A 21,800-nucleotide genomic window follows, 5' to 3' on the forward strand; every position below is an offset into this window, starting at 1 on the left:
AACAAGAGTCTGCGCAGTCAAATGAGAAGAGAGATGGTGTAAGTGGAGACCGAGAGATGGCGTTGAGTAGTGACGGCCATTTTGAACATCACACCAGAACGAAATTTAAATTGTTATTACGCTTTGTAAAAAATCATGTTTCCATTGATTTTTTGACTATTTTCCAATTATTTTAGATCCATCAATACTTATTTTCTGAAGTATAATTTGATTTGTTGTATCAGCAGGCTCAGTTTAAAAAAACTATTCGCTCCCAAATGATAAAAGTACTTTTGCCAATTTTTTCAAATTATCTCGTAAACATCCCATCAATAGTTTTTTAAAACTCATTTAATTTGTTTTTCAAGTACACAAAGATCAATTGGGGATCAATTGAAAATAGAAGGTCACCTCCCACCCATTCACATGTAACGTTCCTACATTGGGAATAACCGCCGCAAGACTTGTAGTCAGAGCTAACCAAAAATTAGAAGAAGAAGAAGAAGAAGAGAATAGAACGGAAGTCCTTAAGCCGAGCACTATCACCATTAGCCTATTACTGAATCGCCATAAATCGTCAGTAGCACAGCATTTAAAATAATTCTTCGATATTTTACTGGATCAAGTGCCTAAAACTAGATACATTGTAAATTCATTTTAAATGGCTTCACAACGGTACAGAAAGCCAGACAATAATACCCACCAAGTCGCTTACAGCTGGAAAATCAACAACTTCTTGAGACGTCCAGAGAAACTCAAGGAAAAACTCGTTTCTCCAATGTTCTGTTCAAAAACAAACCGGGACAAAATCTGGAGACTCGAAATATTTCCAAAAGGTGATAACAATCATAGTGAGGATTATGTTGCCCTTTACGTTCGTATGAAGTCCCTCAAACAATCAGAGGAATGTGTCCATGAGTGTGTTTGTGTTGACTGCGCGTTATCCATACTTAATTCAGGGACTAAGGAAAAATGTTTTGAAATGCACTTCAAGTCCAATTTCGGGGAGAATAAGTCATTGTGTGGCTATCGCCGTTTCATCTCGAGGGAGAAGTTGTCGAGCGAGAGAGATCTGTACATGACGAATGGACTGTTGATGATCAATTGTCGATTAAGCTGGCAATTACTAGAGCTAGACACTCCGGACGTGATGGAACAGGAGATCATATCAACGGCAAATCTTCATCGGCTGCAAGATGACATGAAAGCTTTTCTGAATAATTCTACGTTTTCTGACGTGACTTTGATCGCTGAAGACATGACAATTCCTGCCCACAAGATCATTCTAGCCGCTCGAAGTCCTGTGTTTACTGCAATGTTTAAATATCCATTGATGATGGAGAGTCAGAGTAATGAAGTGAAAATTCAGGGGGTAAGTTTGAGAGTTGTTTTAGGTATGCTCGAGTACATTTACACAGATCAAATACGGGATGAAGGATTGGTTAGAGAGCTTTTGAAGGTGGCTGATAGGTATCAGATCGAGGGCTTGAAGAGCAGGTGTGAAAGCGTACTTGCTCAACAGATCAATCGAGAGAACGCTTTGTAGATGATGGAAATTATTCAAGTTTATTACAGCTGGGGAGTTGAAGAAACGGCCGATGATATTTATCAAGGACTGGGACATTGGACTCAATGGGAAAAAGAAAGGAGGCTGACTTGGATTGTGATGGGGTTACTAGAGAAATTTTACAAGTGGTGATGGAAATTCCGAGGCAGACAGATATTAAAACTTTTGGCTGTGAAGGTGAAGAAGATTTTTCAATGGAATTACAGAAAAATCGATGGAATAGTTTTAATTTTGTCAAAGAGGTATTCATGAAAATTTTGTGACATTAGTTAGCTATATTTTTTCACCACGGTTATTCATTTCTTGGACTGCGCAAAAAAGTCGAAAAATATATTTTAAAATAGCAAGACATATGGCGGTATTTTTTACCTCTATTCAATACTGTTAATTTATCGTATGAATAATTCATTTCATACTCTGGCTACGTCTTGATTTTGTCCTGCATGCAGTAGTAATGATTTCTGAAAACAACTTCCTGACCACATCGACAGTACGATGGGCCATTTTACACATTAATATCGATTAATGCTCCATGGTGAATGAAAAGAGTATATGTATAACAGTCGTTCCCCATTTGCTAACTTAACATGTATTGCCCAACGTTTTTATTCCTTTACAAAAAGATTCAATTGTTACGTGTTATAGGTCTCAGCTATAAATATAATGATTCTTTGTCAAAGTTGAGTATATCCAACCACTCTCATCGCGTGCTTATCCCTTTGATTTTCCACGAAAAATGCAACGAGCCATTTCGCGCTCATCAAAGATTCACTTGTTTAATTGCCCTGGCCTGGTGGAAACATTAAATGCTTTAGCCCTAGTCTCTGAATATTAAATTGCTTGATTGTAACGATCTGAGAGAATATACTATTATGCAAAAATTGACGCTTCAACTGAGCTCATTTGAAATTTGAAGCGTCAGTGGTAGTGCGAAACCGACATGGAGAAAGTATTCGACTGCTCGTGCTATCAAATTACCAAGCGTGGCTTACAATGCATCGGCCATTGGCCATTCCAATCGTGGAGGGACAGAGTCTTTCTTAGATGTATAACCTTTTTCGTTATAAGTACAATATTAGTGCCGAAGGTAGGTCTGTTGTTTAGTGTGGGAACCTCGAAGAGAGAAAAAATGTTGTATTCTACTACGATTGGAAGTACATTCTTGGACTTGTTAATTTTTGGTCGAGAGTTGAAAACTCATGTAGAGTCCAGTCCTCCAATCATTATGCCACTACTGAGCATCTTAATAAATTAGACAATACACAATGTATTTATTACGACACATTTTTTTATAATATTAATTCATCATGAGACAGTTCAAAACTACATAAATTAATTACAAATGAATTAACGCTTTGAAAGCACAACGTATTGTATCAAAAAGAAATATGATTTTCGTTTCGGCGGAGGGACAAAGTGAAATTTTCCTCCCTGAAAGTGGGGGATAATAATTTTCTATTTTACTTTCCTATGTTAAAAAAATACTGGATACTGCACATTGTAAAACTCATTGGACGTGGCAAAGTTTAAAACATTTTTAGTTCGGTTTTCACTTACCTCATTTATTCTTTCATTATTGAATAATGTTTTTTTTTTGGAAATAGATAATTAAGCTCATAGAGTCATTGAATGATTTGGATATGGTCCTTGAATGCTTACCGATTATCGGATGTTACCTATTAGGCCTAATCAAGTTTTTCAACTGGATGATAATGGAGAATCATGTAATTGTTGATTAATAGAGATTCACAGCATGTTTCCAAGTCTGATGAATAATTAAATGCAACTGCCATTTTTTCAGATGAAACAGTTGTTACTAATGATCCAAAGGACTTGGGAAGATTTGAAAGTGGAATCTGAACTCGAAGTATTGCGCCAGTATTTGGGCCAATCGCGGCGTTTGAATATAGCTTACACAAGTAATGAATATGGATCAAATTTTGACTTTATTCATTGACGACTCAAGTTAGTTAATAGTTGATGGAGGAAGGGGAATCATGAAATATTTGTAATAAATGATTTGAGCATAAATTGGCAAGATAATTTTTTTATTGGGAACTGGTATAAATTTTGCAGTTCAAGTTTAGCCCATTGCAGCACAATATGCAGAAGTATCGGGGTGTGAGCCTGGTGGAAATTAAATTAATGCCCAGAGCCTTGCCAGCGCTCCGAACGACAATGGCTGAGTATTGATGAGCCGATGACTGCTCCGAAGATTATTATACATACATATATTCCTATTCTATTTCTTACAAAAGAAGCCCCTGTTATATTTGAAGGGCAGCGTGCATGCCCGCCAATCGTTCAGCTTTTCTATGAGGACAGGCGACCGTGCTGTAATGGGTTAAGAACTCGAGTTTTTAAAATTTCGAAAATTCTTGCTAAAGCTAATCCACGTTTTTTTTTTCTCTATTCGATATTGTGAAATAGTATGCTTCTACTCGGTACTTGCGCTTTACTTCTGTTCACCGGCAGTCCCCAAAATTTTGGATGTTCTGAAACCATTGAATGAGAGTCGGCCTCGACTATTTCTCTACCATACCGAATTTTTCATCGATCAAGACAGATATTATGTATACCTGTTGATTCATGCTTACCTAACTGTACCTGTTGGCCTCTCATATATCGTTGTTTTTGACAATTTATTTTCAACTCTCATCCATCACGCCTGCGGGATGATTGAAATATTGAAGTAAGCCCTGTCGACCTTTAATTTTCGTCTTCTAACATCTTAAATAGACTATTTATTAATCCTTTGCAGATTACGTTTAGAAGCATTGCACCTTAATAACACTGTCAAAGGATCAACTAAATTTCAAATGATAATGAATCGCATAAGAACAACTTCTACTCTTCAAAGTCAAATTTTCAAGTGAGCAGCTAACTTAAGACGGTGTTGGGTCACGGCCATAAGAATCCCGCGCCGCTTCAGCATTAATTGCCAAGTTAGGACAAATCTAAGAGATTTAGGAAAAAGCTGTGAAGAAATTAAGAGTGATTGAGACAGTCTCATGTTATTCGTTATTATGCAATATTTCATTAAATGTAAATGCTGTTTTGAAAATTTTTTGCCATTTTACTGTTTCATAATAGTAAAAAACGGTAAATGTGCGGCGCGGAATTCATAACGTCACCAACTGAGTGTTAAGCGAAGCACTTAAAGAGAAACTGAGTAACAATAAGTGTATTGGCAGGTTTGTTGAAACACTAGAGGCTGCGTACAGCATTGCCCTCTTGATTATTGTTGGGGTTAATATGATATTAATTGTGACTGGTAATATCGCAGTAAGTATATTAAGTATATTAAGAGATACTCACTCCAGCTATCACGATGCTATACTCTGCAATGTAATCAATTCGGAATTTCATTGATTTTTAACAACTTCTTTTCACGGAGGTAATACTTTTTATTCTCTGCGAGGGGGAGCTAATCCACCAGACGGGTATTAGCGCTTCTTATTGATAATTACCTGTTGGCTTATGGATCCACTTGAAATTTTATCTTCATATATCATGCTTCACTTTGACATTCGCCTCTTGAGAAAAGTTTGCATTCAATGGGTTGCAAGGGTGGTGGATCAGTATGTAGGGAAGTTATAGAATGCTATCCTGATTTACATGTAAGATCAACTTAATTTCAATGTTCGGGTTTACTCAATTATTGTAAGGGTTCTTGAATAATTCTGACATGTGACATCATTTGATTAAGTTATATATTTTAAAAATAATAATATGGAGACATAATAAGTTTATCTACTATTGTCTAACATTTGGAAGGCGGTTATAATTATCGGACGACTTCTCGTCACCTCGGTCAGTACCCAACTGACACTGACTGTCCTCTTCGAGACAGCCTCTGGCCTAATTCTACGACGTCATAGATGACATGTGGCCAGTCCTCAAAACAATATTTCCATTCATCCACACACTGCATACCCATACATTCTTACATCTTCAAATTTCACTTTTTTTTCTCATTTCACACTACACTACGGAGTGGGTTTCTCCGTATATTATTATGCGTGATTTTTCAAATTTGTCCGAGGAATTGAGGTAATAATAAATAATCATTTTCTGAGGCTCTTATCAAAGTATCTCATCCAAATGAAATGGTCAGGGTTATAATTGTTAACATGTGTGCACTCACTCATTTATTCTGGAGCAGCTGGTTAGGACACAACCTGATTGTGCAGAGCGAGCACGTCTTCCTTTCAACGTCAGTATATGTATATCTCCGAAAATTCTTCATATTACTGTTAATATTTGCACTATTTAAGCATCAGATTTGTATTTGGATGTTTAGATATCAGAGCAAATGGTACCTGTTACCTTGTCAATTACAATCAATGCTCATTCCCATTATGGTGAGGAGCATGAAGCCCTGTCGACTAACGGCAGGGAAGTTGTATACTATGTCTATGGAAAGTTTTGGAACAGTAAGAGCATAATATAATATTAAAAATTGTAAATTATCTTAACTCTTAACAAGGAAATTCTTTGAACAGACGTTGAAAATGATGATGTCGTTTATGACAGTTTTAAATTCTATGCGATAAATAGTATAATTTCGAAAATTTTGTCACTGAACGCTTCAAACACTAATAGGTAACTGACTGAAACGACAAATTTCAACACCAAATGGATTTTACCCTTGAAAAGGTAAAATAACAAATTCTGCAATGTAGTATCGGTTTATCAGTTGGTTTCAAAATAATAAGATATTATTATTATACCTTTTGCCATTTGATGATTTCTTTGTCGACGTTTATTTATGAGCCAAATACTTGAACTCTTCTATTGCTAAAGAATTGATGTTGATGACCATTCAATTAGTCTATTTACGAGTGAAAATGTAATTTATGATAATTGAAGGAGTATAAGATGTTTAAAACTCATATTCTGTGTTTTTAATTAGCCGAACAATGAAGATGTATATGTTTCAGCATAATTTGTGGAAATTATCATTTTGCGCACCTAGTGCGCGCGTAAAATTGTGTTTGATGTTTGTGGAAAAACTGTTTTTAGATTCTCAAGATTATATAGCACTGAAGATAAGTGGGCCTTTTTTACATGATATAAAAAGCGGAATTTTCAAAAATATTTTTTGAATAAAAAAATTATATTACAAATCACCGGGGAAGAATGCTCCATTTTCCACGGACATATGTATGTATGTACTATAGTCATTACAGTACATACACCACACTGATTGGACATGAACTGTAGTGTGCCAGCCGCCATGATGGCGGACGATAAGGAATAACGAGTGAATCCGTATCCGCGGGCTGTTAGCTCGAGTCCTCGTCGAGGCCGGGACACTATACCGAATATTCGAATATTTATCTACAACAGTCGCAAAAGGCTGAACATTGAACATCTTTGAAATTCTAAAATAATACTCCAAATGTCAGAGGAGTCGGCAGCGCCTGTGGGCGACGATAATTCCGAGATGAAGCCGGGTGAGGAGACCATGTCTCAGGATCAGGAGGAGGTATGTAACAAGGATACAGAATTGATGATGCTCGAGGGTGAAACAATCGAGGATGAGAAGATGCCGTCCTACATGAATGCCACCAGCATTTCGAGCTCCACAAAACCCGATGACTCGAGGACTGAAAATGATGGACAAACACAACCTCAATTTGAGACTAATGAAAGTACCGGAGAGCAGGAGCGCAACGAGCAAAATTCAGAGGGGGACAGGAGCAACAGTAGTGTTGTGGAGTTGGTGACATCGGGAGAGGAGAGCGATCGAGGATTCGATGGAGTCGAGGATGAAGAGGATTATACCACTGATGGTGATTGTCGTTTATTATTTTTTTTTATCCATTCTTTTTACTTTCAAGAGAAGCATTGTAATAGTTCAAATCTATCCAAACTTTATAATCTAAAGAATTTTGGAAAAAGAACATGTTCGTTTTAGGAAATGTTCAAAAAAAATTGCCATTATTTTCGGACTGTTTTGAGACAATTTAAAATTATACTAAGGATTTCCCAGCTAATTAAATTTTCTTAACAATTCATTTGTCTTTTCTGAGATTTCGAATTATTTCGAATTCCAAACAATACAATCTACAATTTTTCCGCAGACGATGGAAGGGATTTCGATGATGAAGACGATGAAGAGGAAGCTGAGTATTTGAGACGCAATAATGATGAGGATGATGATGAGGATTATAGTGAGAGTGAAATTGAGGCTGAACAATTTGAAAGATCTTCTGACGACTTCGTTCAGCGTCCATCGGAAGTATTGGAGAGTCAAGCCAGAGAGCGAAGCAGATCACTGCAAGACTTAACAAGCCCTACCCGGCGAATTGGAAAATTCAATAGTAATAGACAGCATTCCGAGCTAGATGGACGAGCAGATTTTAATCTTGGTGGTCAGAGGAGATGTTTCTTGGGGGGACCCAAGTATGGGCATATCACCAGCAAGGTGAAACAGTACATTCACGGGATGAAAGAGCAGAGTCGCTTGTCAAGGCAGAGAAGATCAAGGGATCCACTTGATGTCAATCGAGAATTAGCCAATGTCATTAAGAGAGATCAAGCAATGGAGACAGACATTCGCGTGAACCCGCAAAGTCGTCTTCTCAAAAGCTATATGGAAAATAATATGAAGCACATGATAGTAGAGGATCCAACTCGTGCTGAGGACATGACTGTAAACCGCCATTTAGTTGAAAATGGTGCTGAGATAATATCCGTCGACACAGGAGAAACTTTGAAAAAGTCTTACGATACGACAATGGTAATGGAGGTTGATAAAGAGAATGAAATTTGTCCGGATAAACATCAGCATCAGCTGGATAAAAAACCTAATGGAGTCATGATTGTTGATTATCCAGGACTATCACCAGTTGAGCCGAAGCCTTCTGTCAATTTGAAAGACAACCAAGAAGTGAAGGTCGAGACTCTGACAAATGGCAAGGATGAAATGAAGCAGATAACAAACTGTCAATCGGTTTCATACGAGGATTTCATTAAGGGAAACTTCGATGGTAACCAAGATCAAAAGACTGAAAAGCAGAGGAAGCCCCCCTCTGATCCTCTTGAATTGACCGCAATAATACAGGAAAATATGTCGGCAGCTCCAAGTGCTCTGAAAATCCAACAAGGAGAACCGATCTCCCAGGAGATTGTGATAAGTACTAGAAATCCTACAGAGAATCCAGCAGTTGTTCTCTTGAAAGCTCAGTTGAATAAGAAAGTGGTGGAGTGTGATGGAATTAAGGAAGATTACAAGAGAATAGTCAACAAGAACTTTCAGCTGAGGAACGATTACAATTTGATGGCGGATAAGAACCTCCAACTCGAAAAAAAATTGAGTGACTTGACAAAGACTCTAGCTCAGTACCAGAAGGAGAAAACAAAAGAGATGAGAGCTGTTGAAGTGCAAACAGAACCGCTGTCAACCGTCATTGATAAAAGCCTGGTAGTGAGCCAACCGAAAGTTGAACAGGAGAAAATGTCGAACAACAGCTTCAGGTCGATTGGTTCAGGTCCAAGTTCAATAGAGCAGTGGACGGATAGCAACTGCAGTCCTTCGATATCTCTAAAACCTCCAAACGTCGGTAGCATTTTAAACTCAGATGACAGTCTTTGTTTAGGAACGCCTCCAAAGACAACTCCACGCCCGATCTCTCAAGCATTTTATACAAGTTCGAGAATATTGCAGACACTTGCCAACATAACCCAGGGTAAATCAGATCCAGCTAATCCAAACACTGGCGGAAGAAGGAATAATGCTCCAGGTCAGTCAAAAGAACCGATAAGTCCCCTGGTAACAAATGAATATCGCTCAAGAAAACGCAAAGCTAGTGAATGTTTTGGAACGCCTGGTGTTGATTCACAACTGTTCAAAATGCCCTTTCTCAGTAACAAATTACGGAGAGAATCCAATTCTGGTTATGAAACAGATGCTGGAGATAAAACCACGGTGGAGTCACCTGCTAGTCATAAAAATGATGGAAATAAACGTGATGAGGACGATGTTGAGGAGATTGAAGTGAATGATGGAATAAAGTGTTATGTTTATAAAGAGGATATGGATAGTAAGGAAAGGAGCTTTCTACTACAGGCTGAGGAGACTAATAAAATTGGTAATAATGGAGTGGTCAGAGAGTGTGGGCCTTTTTTGTTGGCTAATCTTGAGGTTAGAATGTCGGAGGCCAATGGAACACTCAATATTTGGGGGCGAGAGGTAAATTTATTTAATATTTAATGTGATATTGGAAGATATTCGCTAATTTTATATTTATCTTTATTTCTCGATGATACATTTATATTTGTTTACATTTAATATAATATTATTCTTTGCTGATCTCTGTGTTATTCCTATTTAATTTTGCTTGTGTCCGTTTGATATCAATGAAATGTTTTAATTTTTCCCTTCTTGTTTATTAGCTTCTACTGACAACATCGAGGTATAGATGTACTAATTTGAAAAATCATTGGAATACCAGAAATATCAAGGATATTTCCATAATTAATTCGACTGATGGTGCTAACCGTTTTTATCAATTTTTAGATAAATCAAGAATCTACATCCGTCGATGTTGAAGGGGCAGACTTGGAAGAAGATGTACTAGGGAACGAGGCATTTTGGCCAAAGACTCCAGCGGAAAAATTGAGAACAACTCCGTTTGTGTGTTCCACGAACAAGAAACAAAAATCTGGAATAACAACAGCGGGAATTCGGTCTAGAGTGCCGAAAAAATTGCGCACAGTGTTGAATCGTGTTGCTGGGTCATATGATGATCAAGTGGACAGACCCTTTGGCAGTATGCCAAATTTGGACAATCCAGGGGTACAAAATTGTCTCAGTTGTCACCAAAAACAGGGAGGCCATTCACCTATCCAAATGGCACCCAGAAAATCTAGCTGCTGTCCTCACAATCACGAAGTCAATAATTACGAGTGCGAGACTGTTCAGAATACTTGTGGTGCTGTACACAATATGACCTGTCGGGGAATATCCGTCTCCAATCCTGCCAATCTTCATGTTAAACATTCCTGCATGAATTATGCGCAGAATGAGGTCTGCAAACATCAGCTCTCCTCCCATCCATTGACTGGAGACACTGAGGAGATTTATTGTCAAGTACCGAAACGCTGCCACTCCATAGACATTCCATGTAACTCAAGAGGTGAAAATAATTGCCCACGAGGGAGGGCTCACAGTGATGGACAACCGGTATTTGTTGGGGATACTGCTCCTCTTATGCAGTCAGGGTCTTCCGAAGGATCAGATGTAAGTTCCAAATGTTAATCGCCAGAACTCAGTTTTTTAAAAGAGATAATATAATAAAGTTAAGGGTGAGTCAGTGATGAATATTCATTATAATGATGTAATTATTGAATATCGCACTAGTGATGTGTTCAACGGAATGGGGTAAGGATAGGGTCATTTACATCCCTAGATTTTCCGTTGTTTTTTTTTTTCAGAATTCCAATCGTCGTCTCTCAGGTAAAAGAGTACGTGGATTTCTCCGGGATTTTTTAAAAGGTTGTGGTGATTGTCGTCATTCACACACGACAAGTTTAAATACAGGCCATCTCCAAGCTTCTGAAACACCAATACCAGATATTCGTATTACAGCAGCCCCCGATAGTGGCTTGCACCATCAGCCACATTCCTCTAGTAATGATAGGTAGCAAATTCGATAGTTTTTTTTTTAAAGACAATATCACATTATTTTTTATGAACAATTATAGGCAAATTTAACTGACCTGCTAACTACATTTCAGGGCACCGAATTCAATTGCCGATTTTCAATTGCAATTTGAGCAACTGATGGTGGACGTAGAGAAGATAAATACAAGGTCCAGAACATTATTTCAAATGATGAACACCCTATGCAATGTGGACTCTCAGTGATCGTCAGCGCTGGGTGATGTTTGATAACTTTAAGCCATTCACAATAATTAATCTTATGTTTATCGTCTTAATTCTCTTTCATAGAAATCGCGGACATTTCATCTTTTCTTGGCTTTACTTGTAAATAGCCACATTTTTTTTTTTTATTACTATTAATTTTGTCAACGTTAATACCAATGGTACATTTACAAGAGCTCTTAATAAATGTCTTCTGTTCCTTACACCGAATACTGCTGGAGGGAAAATACTTTAACTAAGATAAATATCGTTAATTGAAACATTATGTGGATATTGATAACTGAAATATGAAAAATAAATACTGCTGATGCGGAAAAAGGTAAATGAGGAGTCCTATGTGTTGTAATTTAAGTTTCGTATTTAATGAAAATATTTTTTCATTGAAAAAACTGCAACAACGCTACTAGAAAGTTCGGGCCCGTTCGGTTTTAAAAAATTTGTCTAAAGGGAAAATAAGGGAATGGTGATTTTATGAAAGAAATGAGCATTTATTCAAAAGCTAAAGTCCATTCACAAAAGATTTCGTAAGATGAAATATTTATTTTTTCTATAAAAAAAAAACTTGTTGAAACCTTGACGATTTTATTCGGGGAGAGGAAGTTTATGAATTGCAATCACATGCATCGTATAGGTTAGGACTCATATTATCTTGGGTTAATGGAGACGTTGGGCCATCTCCATGGGTAGGGTCACTGAAAACATTACTATATGATGTTTTCAAATAGTTGACATGACCTTGGAGGGTTCGAATACGACCCTGCGCTTGTTCGAAGGACTCACTGAGACGATTAATTTGTCCTTGCATTTTTTGACGAATCTGGAAGTAAAAAATGAATTGAAAAGTTTTTTCAAACAATTCCATAATGAATGGGCTACATTTAATTTCATGATTTTTACATTATATTTGTAAATGCTATTTTGTTCGAGGAGGGAAAATTATGAAAAAAATATCATTCTAAATTCGTCATTTGGGTAGTCTCAATACTCACTTCGTCTCTATCTTTTTGCGCAGCTTTTGCTGTTGCCCTGCACTGCGCCAACTGCTTTTCCATATCCCCAATTTGATCTTGCATAGTCCTACGAATTGTTTCACACCTTTCCTTTGTCCTCGCCACCTGTCTAGCTGCATCCTGCCGGACTAAATCATTTTCCGAGCTCAATTGGATAATCTCGTGAAGTTTCTGTTCTAATTTTTCCTCGTTTTCGGCTTCGCGTTCTTCGAATCGGGATACCGCGTTCTTGAGACGTTCGTTTTCATTTCTCAATTCACTGATTTTGTTCTCAAGATCGTCTAAACGATCTGATCCCGAGCCTTTTTCACCCTATGAGGAAATCAAAGAGCTTTTTATTCCACTTAACAAAAATCCAATAGACTGATTTTCAACTATTTAAATCAGGCCATATGGAGCATAGTGATTAGGTATTAATGGAAAATGTCTTAATTTAATACTTCTGAATAAGGATGCGAAATGGAAGATTACGACGTTGAAAATATATTGAATGGGCTCGGCATTAGTAGACAAAAAGACAATATTATGTAACTTTCCAAGACAGTAAAAAAATGAAAATAATATAACAATCTTTGCAAACCTTAAGAATAGAATTTTCACTGCGTAGATTATCCAACTGACTCGATAACGCTCCAATTTTATCTTTAGCCATCAAAAGTTCTCTATCCAACTCATCGCAGTTTCGTTCAGCCACCGCTCGCATCTGCTGGGACTCTTGTAGCTTCAACTGTGACTGCTTAAGAATTTCAGGGAGGGGTGCCAATTCCGCCAACTTCTCCTGAAATTGATTCTTCACTCGTCCAATTTCTAGTGTAACATTTTCATTCATCCTCGCGTTATCCATTTCCATCATGTCCAGCTGTCTCGTCTGCTCTTCCACAGTTTCCTGAGCCTTCAAATATTTATTTCGGTAGTCTTCGAGCTGAAGTAGATATTCCTGATTCGAGAGTCTCAACTCTTCGAGCTCCTCGAGAGATTCTTTGTGACGTTGCTCCGTCACCATCAGACGATGTTTATCTTCAATCATTTGTTCTCTGCTACCCCCGAATTTATTTCGTTCTGATTCAATTTTTTTAAAACGCTCTTGAAGATCAATCAGACGATTTTCCATTTTTTCTTGGGCATCTCGGGCTTCGCGGCATTCTCGTTTTATTTTTTCCGAGTCTGTACGGAGGCAGGACACTTCGCAAAGTTTATTCTTATAATCCTCTTGAAGGCGAGCGTATTGCTCTCGAAGATCACGCAACTGTTGTTGTGGACAGTTGCTAGTTCCCTAAAATAATAGTTTCTAACTTTAGTTTATTATTAATTTGTAATTCTCCATTTTTATTCCGATATTGATCACAGAACAAATCCTTGATTTCCTTGGGGAATAATAATATTGAATAGTATAGTTCAATTGGAGAGATAAGGATCTATTATCCAGTGATTTCCATAAGTGAAATTTTAACTCTCGGCCAATTCAAAAAAATTTACCGGTGGTTGGTCTATGCAGATTCCAGAGCACGCACTACTCATGACTGGACTGATCTGGAATAAAGATTAATTATTAATATTTCCACCGATTTTATTATTTAAAGTATTTATTCTTTTATTATTCATTTATTACAAGCTACTTCAACATATATTAAAAAACCTCAGAGAAATGTTTTTTTGATTTTCCGCAGTTCACCCCTGAAATTTTACCCTTCCTTCAGGATTCAATCTTATGGTTTCATTCATTTTAAAATGTTCATTTACTTTTGACAGAATCTGCCCATCATATCCTCCAGGAAGGCCTGTCGTCGATTGATGCATTTGGGTAGAATCTTGAGAAGGGCATGGGCAAGGGGCGCAGGGCCCTGTGCACTTTAATAATTTCCTCTGTTGTTCTAATTGTTGTCTCTCTCGTTGGAGATTAGCCAATTCCATCTTCATACTACCAACATCTGATTCCATAAAACCCAATTGCTGTTCCTACATACAAGATTTAATGATTTCATTTACATGCATTAGGATATTGATTAAAATTATTGATTTCAGTTACTAGTTGCTTGGTGCTAGTTTCATAATTCTTCAGTTTGTCTTCGATCTCAGCGGGACATGGGCTGCGAGTTGGAGAATTCCCGAGGATTGCTCCAGAATTGAGTGCAGGATTTCTACAGCCCATATTTATTTTTGGAACACTTAGATTTTTTTCTGAACTACCGCCGCCACCGAGGCGTGGACTATCTATGAAGAAATACCAGTTAATGTTAGTATTATTATTATTTATAAGTCATTAATGAGATCACTGAACGATCTCCAATTCTATGAAAAAGTTAGGAAATAAATCCCATTAATGGATGTATGAGAAATGAGAAATGTAAATAATAATACCACAAACAGATTGTCTTTCAGATGTTGCCCAGCGCGCAGTTGAACAACCGTAACTTTCTTTATCTGCTCTTGGTTTATTCGATATTCTGGAAGAATTATCTTGACTAGTGCAGCAAGTTGGATTAGCGATGCATTCATTGAGGAATACTAATTGTCGCTTTAACCCTTCATTCTCTTTTATTTTAAATTGCATTTCCTTCTGGAGGCCACATACTTTCCTCTGCAAGAGGTCAACATCGGTGTCCTTTTCAAGTAGAGCTTCTTGTAATTTGTATCTGAACGAATATTGAAATTTTGTTGATGTAGTGTCAAAAAACAACATAAATTGGCAGATGGTGAAATTTGTTTTTATTTTTCGATTTTCATTTGCTCAATTCGAATCTTGAAATTGCAAAGAGGAGGGGCTACCTAATCTGAGAAGCAGGGCAAATTACACAAATAAAGCAGACTTTATGTCGAATGTTATTTTCATTTATTACTCATATTATTTGTTTCTTACTTCCTTATTTTTAAAATTATCCTTCGAAATTAAATGAAAATTCAGGATAATTGAAGTTTTATATTTAACGTTTGAATGTATTCCAAGGAATAGTGCAAGTGCAAGTGCAAGAGAAAATACTTTCCTTTTTTTCTCGTAAAAATTTGTTTTCGCATTCAGAGGGGACACTAGAACTTACTTATTACCCTCCAAGTGGGCATTTTCTTGAGCTAATTTTTCCTGCCTGTTCAATGCTTCTGTTAATTTTCCTGTGATGCTTTTGAGATTTTGCATTTCGTCAATTCGAGGCTTTCGCTGACTGTCAGCAACGACAATTTTTGGAATATTATCCTCAGTGTAACCGCAGACAATAACCCGAGGGAGACTTGAACAGAAAAAATTGTGAGAAATTCGAAAGCGGTTATTCATCAAGAGGAGATTATTATAAGCTCTAATATAAGATGATCGATTATATCCATGTTTAAATAAACAACTAGGGCAATTACATCTGTAGTATATGTTTTCAACTCAGTTGTACCTATCTTCAGGAAAAGCCGTGGGTGGCACGTCAAATTGATCATCACTAGATGTCCTTGAACCAACAAATGTATTAAATTTATGTTGCGATTCTTCATCTCTGATTCTATCTTTACAGGTGAGAGACGCTTTATTTGTGAAATCCTCAATATGTTTTTTCTAGAAAATTTCAATGGAGTTTATAATCAATTTTTCAACTCAGCAAAAAAACAAATTCAGGCAAAAAACTCAGCAAGTTTTATAGAAAATTATTTCCCATTTCTATTCAATTTCCTATGAGTGTTTGCTCAATTCTACTGAGCTTTCCAATAAAAAAAAATCTGTAGAATTTAATTGATCTGTATGAACTATGCCTTTCAGATATTTTTTTTACTAGAATTTTCGTTATTCAAATTCTGATGAAGAAAATTAATTAATAAAATAATTAAATTCGAGCACAGCTCTTCTAATAAAAAGTTCAATAGAAATATAATGACATTAACTAACACATTTCCTAAAATACCTGGTTTCTATGATGAGGGGGTTCAGGGAACATTTCGAATGCTTTCGCCAACTCCTCGCTTGTGGGGTCTGAGAGCCCCAACATTCTCTCAACCTTCCCGGTAAGGTATTCTAATTCAGCCATGTTAGACACTACTTGTTCAGTTTTGGTGTCCATAATTAATTTATCGTCCTCCGTTAGATCTTTCTTCTGAATTTTCAATATAAAATTGTAATACGTCGTATGTGAAAAAACTCAACAGAAAACCGTGGGTAATGCACAAGAGATGTTTTAAAATATTTTTTTAAAGTTTTTAAATGGATGAATCAATTTCTTAATTTGAGTTAAATTTACTTGTTGCGATTCTGCCAATTCCCTTTTTAAATGATAGATCTCGTTCTCTATCAATTTGCATCTTTCACGGGTTTTGGTCATTTCCTCTATTATTCCGGTGTCTGTCATGGGGAGCGAACTGACGACAGAATCTGTACGTTGTCCAGTGTGTATTTGCACTACTAACAACGAAGCATTATTTTAGAAATACACATGAAAAACCAAATCCTGGGGAAAAGGATAAATGGGATGTTTACCCTCAGCCAATTCAAAAGAAATAGATTGGTCGGATGTTCTAGCATTAATAGCTGTTGGTGCAGCTTTGTCTGTTTCTACATTTTCTGGTTCTTTGTTCTCCGAAGACATCTCCCCATCAGTTGTGAAAGCAGCTACTTCATTCTTCACAACTCTATCTCTTCCATTTTCCTCTACTATAGAATATGATGAATACGAATTCGCTAGCAAATTTTATTGAATTTAATTAATCATTTAATTACAGACAAAAGGAATGTCTGATTATTACATATATTACGAAATTTTTCACTTACTCAAGTATCAAAAGCTACGGATTCTTTAAAAAATACCCCACAAACTGAGTTTTAAAAAACAATGAAATTTTGAGGATAATTCTCTAGTATTTTATATTTAATTTTTTCTTACATGTATCTTCTGCTGGAGGAGATACGGGCTCTGAAGTCCCTTTTATTTCATCAGGAGACTCTGATAAATCTTCGGTCTTTATATTTATATTTTCCAGCTCTGTGTTATCCTGTACAGGGACACCTTCCTCATCGGCCATGTTCAAATCTCGGTGTTGCTAAAGACTCTACTCTCGAAATTATCTCCTGGGGCTGGTCTTTCGAGATAATCTGTTGCCTATTAAATCTTGCGATTTTTTATTTCGTAGGAGAGATAAATCTGATCGATTTTCTCCTGACTTTGGAGAGTATTTAAGAGCATGAGGCTGTTGGTGATTGCTCAGACGTCGCCTTTGTCGCATTAAGATTTTCATCTCATTACTGTTACTTATCAGGTACAGTATGTTTTAATATCGATTTTACCTTCATTATTTTATCTTATGATGAGGGTGCACCGGATTAATAATATTTCCACGTATTAGCGAACAATATCTCTTAATTGCATTTAATTATCCAAATACTTACTTGGTTATTTTTGAAGCAAATGAGTAAGCCTTTGAAGTTAGGTGAATGTCTTCTTTTTAAGAGAACATATTGATATATGGGATAGCAGAATTATTTCCAAGGAATCATTTTTTATTCTCTACTAAGTACAAATATTGTGAATACTTGTTAACATAATGGATTTACATTACGATTCAATAGTGATAGCTAGTTATTTACTCTATTCACTCAACACCTGGGATATCTCCACTTTGATTTGCTTAATTTCCCTAATGAGGGTCAACATAGCACTATCCTTCGATCTCATCTCCCGAATAAGTGGCTCTTCGTCATCTCTTCTGAAATAATAAGGAATAAAGAATGTGTAATTAATAAAAGCCTAAAGTTCAATGCAATATTAATCCCTCATAAAATCCAGATATACTCACAGCAATTTGTATAGATCAGAAATGTCGGTTAACTCTTGAGAAAGAGAAATCGGCTTAGATACTTCCATCAAAGCCTTGATTGCATTGATGGAGTCATTGATTTTGAAAGAAATCGCTGACCTACGTTCCTCATAATAATTTATGTCATTTTTCAGATTGATTGTTTTCTAAAAAAATTTATATTGCCATCATGTCACTTTACGATTAGTCAAACTATGAAATTATTTTTTGAAAATTCCAAAATGTTTTCGTTACTTACATATTCATCTTGAGATTCAATCATCATGCGAGCATAAAAAATAGCTTCTCTTAGCCGAGCCTCTCTAAAAATATAATTAGCATGTGATTGATGATTATTAACGCTATTTTCTTCCAATTTCTGTTTTCATAATTTAGATAAATTTATTTCTATCCTTTTTCTGTGTTCATTTAATATTACATAATCGTTAATAAGGATTGTACTACCGAATATCTTTTTGCTCGAGTTCATTTTCATTCTCACGAATTCGGATTTGTTCCTCTGACTCTTCAATATTCGTTGTTTTTTCAGCAATAGCGTCGATAAATCCCTGATCTTCTTGTCCAAGATTACTCGATTGGATTTTCAGTTTAGAATTATTATTCAGGAGTATTACTTCATTGTACTGGTATTGTTTAACTTTGAAAAACGTCTGCTGACATTCCACAGATAGTTCTTTATCCTTAGAATTGCAATAATAATAATAATTCATATAAATTGTCCGACGAATGGATGCTTAAGGTGATGTGAGAATACCAAAAATACATAAAATGATGTATACTTACCTTTTGAATGAGATGTTCTGTAATTTCTCGAGAATTTTCACCAATACTGAGAGAATTGCTAGCAATTCGCGCTGCTTTCGACATGTTTGGCTGTTTGTATCAACTGTCAGCGTCTTTAAATTGAGTTCAATCATCCACACAACGGAAGTCAGATAAGTCTTCTAATTGCCTTACAAGTTCTACAAAAATGAATAAGACATGGTTGTTCAGCTTCTCTTTTTTCTTTCATCTTGAGACGTCAACTGGCGCCTCTATCTTGGGAACAACAAATTTCATTAATTATAAACTCATGATGAAATCTCAGTGAATAGTAATGATTTTAATAATGTAATAATATTTTTTTTCTATATACTGAGTAAAATGGAATATTTGTCCCAATGAATTTGGAATTGGACTAAGCAATTGTAATAATAAATTATTTCTGTTTTATTTGGGTTATTTTTAGTTATGTTGTGTGAAAATTTTCCATACCTAATGCCTATAAGAAGACAGAGATTTTTATTTAAATGCTTACATCTTTATAATTCTGAGTTAAAAACGAAATTGAAAGCGGTGTGCATAATTTTTTGACGATTCTATGGAATTTTAGACGATTGTACATGGAAATAAAAAAATTGCTTCATTCAAAAGCAATAAAAGACGAAGTACCAAAGGTGTCATCCCTTCTGTATCATACGCCCTCAAAGGTTAATTATAACTGGCAGGTGTTTTTTAACTAAATGGGAGAATGGGTACGGGGTTAGTATGGAATATTGATGGACTCCAAAAATACATCCCAGTCATGTACCACGTTCAAGTTCGCGATGCAAATCAATTCCATTGTACAATTCTTCCAAACGATAATAAACGATTAATATGTATGTCCGGAGTTTCTCAAAACAGAATGCATTTTCATTACGAATCAACGTCATTGTTTCCCCTGACACAGGAAGTGCGAAATTCACTGGCTTCCATTTTCATAAACAAAAAAACAATCCGAGAAAGAAAAATGTAATAAAAATTGTCAAAACCAATAATGATTTTTGGCATTCCTCATTGCTGTTAGCGGAAAAAGGAGAGGAGTGTGGGCATCTTTTCCTTATAGCTTGTGAAATTGTATGTGGGCATGTCTTTCCTTCTTATCAATACTTTTCATAATTCTTTCTCTCTCAGGCTGTGGGCATGACCAGCATACGAGTCTATCGCTTAGCAGATCGTGTCGCGCATATGTACTCCTGTCGAGTTGTTCATAAACATTACATACTCAGTCTTCGTGCGTGCTCTGTGCCGTTCAGTATTTCATTTTTGCTCCGCTCCATTGGTATACTCGATTAACATTAACAGTATTTACTCTTCCTTTATTATCTAATAATTGCCATCAAAACCTGGATTTTGTTGAGTTTATTTTCGTGATAATTTTTACATGAGGAAACATTGTGTTTGACGTTCACTTCTGGTGAGTTGGTAAGTGAAAGAGAAGAAAATCTGTAATAATACCTCTTATTATTATTTTCATATTGAAATATTTTGTTCATACTTCTCAACGAGAATGGAAATAATAAACTTCATTACTAGTGTGGAAACAAGTTTTTCATCCACTCATATTTCTTCCCCAAAGCAACTAGTCTTTCCACGAGTGTCAAACAATTTTTTTCATGACAATGTGTAAAGAAGGGACGGTTTACATATTGTCTGTCTAAAAAATAACTTTTGCACTCCATATGATGAAATTCTTTAAATCGATAGAGGGGTAGATCATTATTTTAATTAATGTCAAGTGTTTTTAATTTGACAAGGAGAGTGCACAATCAACACAGTTTTTTGATAAATAACATACGTGACAATTTATCATGCTTTGACAAATTTTATCTTATCGCAGAACCATTATCATTCACGAATCATCGGTCTATCTGCTTTACAATATCTTACGATGCTCGATACATACATACATACATACATATACATAGAGGAACAGAGAAATCCGGCTGTTCAAAGAATTTTTAGTTTCCTAGTTATTTGAAGTCATTGTGCGGTCATTATATTTCGAGTGACGAAACAGGACGAAATAGCGATAAGCCATGAATAGCCTTGCGATGACGATGCCATCGTGAAAGAAGATATGTGATTGAATTGTTGAATTTAGTCAAAGAGACATACTGCAAAAGGCTTGAAAATCCATGTTATTTATTTTACCCGTCATTTAATTAGGCTTTTTACTGCCGAATTTAATGGATACAGGCTCGAAGGATGTGGTGAAGATTGACTATCTTTAAAACTCGCCACACCCTTAAACCTAATCAACCTACACATTTATCACCATTTCATGTTACGTGGCACTAATATTATTTTTACAAAGAGTATAATCATCTTTATTTATTGCAATGAACTAAACGCATGACTTAGCACTGAATCAATACTTGGAATAGTCATACATTGCTCAATAAGAGACAAAATTTTACACACATTTTTTCCATATTTTTAGAGTATATTTACTCAATTATCTAATAATGCTCGATGTGACTAATACGGCGATTTTCACATATTGTGACAAAAAACGTTTTTTTATGGAATAATGTCACTAGTTTTTCACTTATACTCTAAACCTTCCACTAGCCAAAAAAACGTTTTCTACACGCATAATAAAATATATTATTCTTTCTATGTTAGTATTTATATCTTCGTATACCAGGAGAAATATGACCCTCGAGGTAATTGACCTTTTACACCCGCTATTCGTGTGTGGGTGACAGTTGTTGAGCAAATTAGGAAATACAGGAGCATTGTGACATCGTGTCATAAAGCCGAGTGT

General features: G+C 36.0%; 5 protein-coding genes across 9 annotated transcripts; 3 read left to right on the forward strand and 2 right to left on the reverse strand.

Moving 5' to 3' along the window:
* The first annotated feature begins 347 nt into the window (after positions 1 to 347).
* LOC135161229 (speckle-type POZ protein B-like) lies at positions 348 to 1,895 on the forward strand. Its single transcript, XM_064118631.1, has 2 exons — positions 348 to 1,476; positions 1,555 to 1,895. The coding sequence occupies exons 1-2, from the start codon at positions 641 to 643 to the stop codon at positions 1,676 to 1,678; spliced, it is 960 nt and encodes a 319-aa protein (XP_063974701.1). The 5' UTR covers positions 348 to 640; the 3' UTR covers positions 1,679 to 1,895.
* A 149-nt stretch (positions 1,896 to 2,044) lies between these two features.
* LOC135161226 (uncharacterized) lies at positions 2,045 to 6,278 on the forward strand. Of its 2 annotated transcripts, XM_064118628.1 has the most exons (9): positions 2,045 to 2,633; positions 3,151 to 3,270; positions 3,348 to 3,465; positions 3,977 to 4,238; positions 4,308 to 4,418; positions 4,741 to 4,831; positions 5,626 to 5,762; positions 5,850 to 5,982; positions 6,052 to 6,278. In XM_064118628.1, the coding sequence occupies exons 1-9, from the start codon at positions 2,487 to 2,489 to the stop codon at positions 6,100 to 6,102; spliced, it is 1,170 nt and encodes a 389-aa protein (XP_063974698.1). In that variant the 5' UTR covers positions 2,045 to 2,486; the 3' UTR covers positions 6,103 to 6,278. The 2 variants fall into 2 exon arrangements, with proteins under 2 accessions (XP_063974698.1, XP_063974696.1); XM_064118626.1 differs by having other exon boundaries at positions 5,626 to 5,982.
* A 519-nt stretch (positions 6,279 to 6,797) lies between these two features.
* LOC135161216 (probable serine/threonine-protein kinase kinX) lies at positions 6,798 to 11,651 on the forward strand. Of its 2 annotated transcripts, XM_064118602.1 has the most exons (6): positions 6,798 to 7,344; positions 7,636 to 9,297; positions 9,463 to 9,746; positions 10,074 to 10,796; positions 10,991 to 11,196; positions 11,294 to 11,651. In XM_064118602.1, exons 1-6 carry the CDS (start codon positions 6,951 to 6,953, stop codon positions 11,421 to 11,423), a joined length of 3,399 nt encoding a protein of 1,132 aa, XP_063974672.1. In that variant the 5' UTR covers positions 6,798 to 6,950; the 3' UTR covers positions 11,424 to 11,651. The 2 variants fall into 2 exon arrangements, with proteins under 2 accessions (XP_063974672.1, XP_063974671.1); XM_064118601.1 differs by having other exon boundaries at positions 6,799 to 7,344; positions 7,636 to 9,746.
* A 257-nt stretch (positions 11,652 to 11,908) lies between these two features.
* LOC135161217 (outer dense fiber protein 2) lies at positions 11,909 to 17,647 on the reverse strand. 2 transcript variants are annotated; one of them, XM_064118605.1, is made up of 13 exons: positions 17,299 to 17,647; positions 16,896 to 17,069; positions 16,660 to 16,817; positions 16,327 to 16,515; positions 15,826 to 15,983; positions 15,487 to 15,672; positions 14,810 to 15,084; positions 14,478 to 14,662; positions 14,192 to 14,407; positions 13,928 to 13,981; positions 13,032 to 13,724; positions 12,431 to 12,763; positions 11,909 to 12,258 (listed from the first exon to the last, which is right to left on the reverse strand). In XM_064118605.1, exons 1-13 carry the CDS (start codon positions 17,435 to 17,437, stop codon positions 12,043 to 12,045), a joined length of 2,976 nt encoding a protein of 991 aa, XP_063974675.1. In that variant the 5' UTR covers positions 17,438 to 17,647; the 3' UTR covers positions 11,909 to 12,042. The 2 variants fall into 2 exon arrangements, with proteins under 2 accessions (XP_063974675.1, XP_063974674.1); XM_064118604.1 differs by having other exon boundaries at positions 16,660 to 16,820.
* Positions 17,648 to 17,905: 258 nt separating this feature from the next.
* Positions 17,906 to 20,043, reverse strand: LOC135161233 (uncharacterized). Of its 2 annotated transcripts, XM_064118637.1 has the most exons (6): positions 19,800 to 20,043; positions 19,013 to 19,727; positions 18,674 to 18,909; positions 18,468 to 18,531; positions 18,209 to 18,375; positions 17,906 to 18,118 (listed from the first exon to the last, which is right to left on the reverse strand). In XM_064118637.1, the coding sequence occupies exons 2-6, from the start codon at positions 19,094 to 19,096 to the stop codon at positions 18,001 to 18,003; spliced, it is 669 nt and encodes a 222-aa protein (XP_063974707.1). In that variant the 5' UTR covers positions 19,097 to 19,727; positions 19,800 to 20,043; the 3' UTR covers positions 17,906 to 18,000. The 2 variants fall into 2 exon arrangements, with proteins under 2 accessions (XP_063974707.1, XP_063974708.1); XM_064118638.1 differs by having other exon boundaries at positions 17,906 to 18,115; positions 19,013 to 20,043.
* Positions 20,044 to 21,800: the final 1,757 nt, after the last annotated feature.

This window comes from Diachasmimorpha longicaudata, chromosome 4 (genome assembly GCF_034640455.1).
Source record: "Diachasmimorpha longicaudata isolate KC_UGA_2023 chromosome 4, iyDiaLong2, whole genome shotgun sequence".
Classification (NCBI taxonomy): Eukaryota; Metazoa; Arthropoda; class Insecta; order Hymenoptera; family Braconidae; genus Diachasmimorpha; species Diachasmimorpha longicaudata.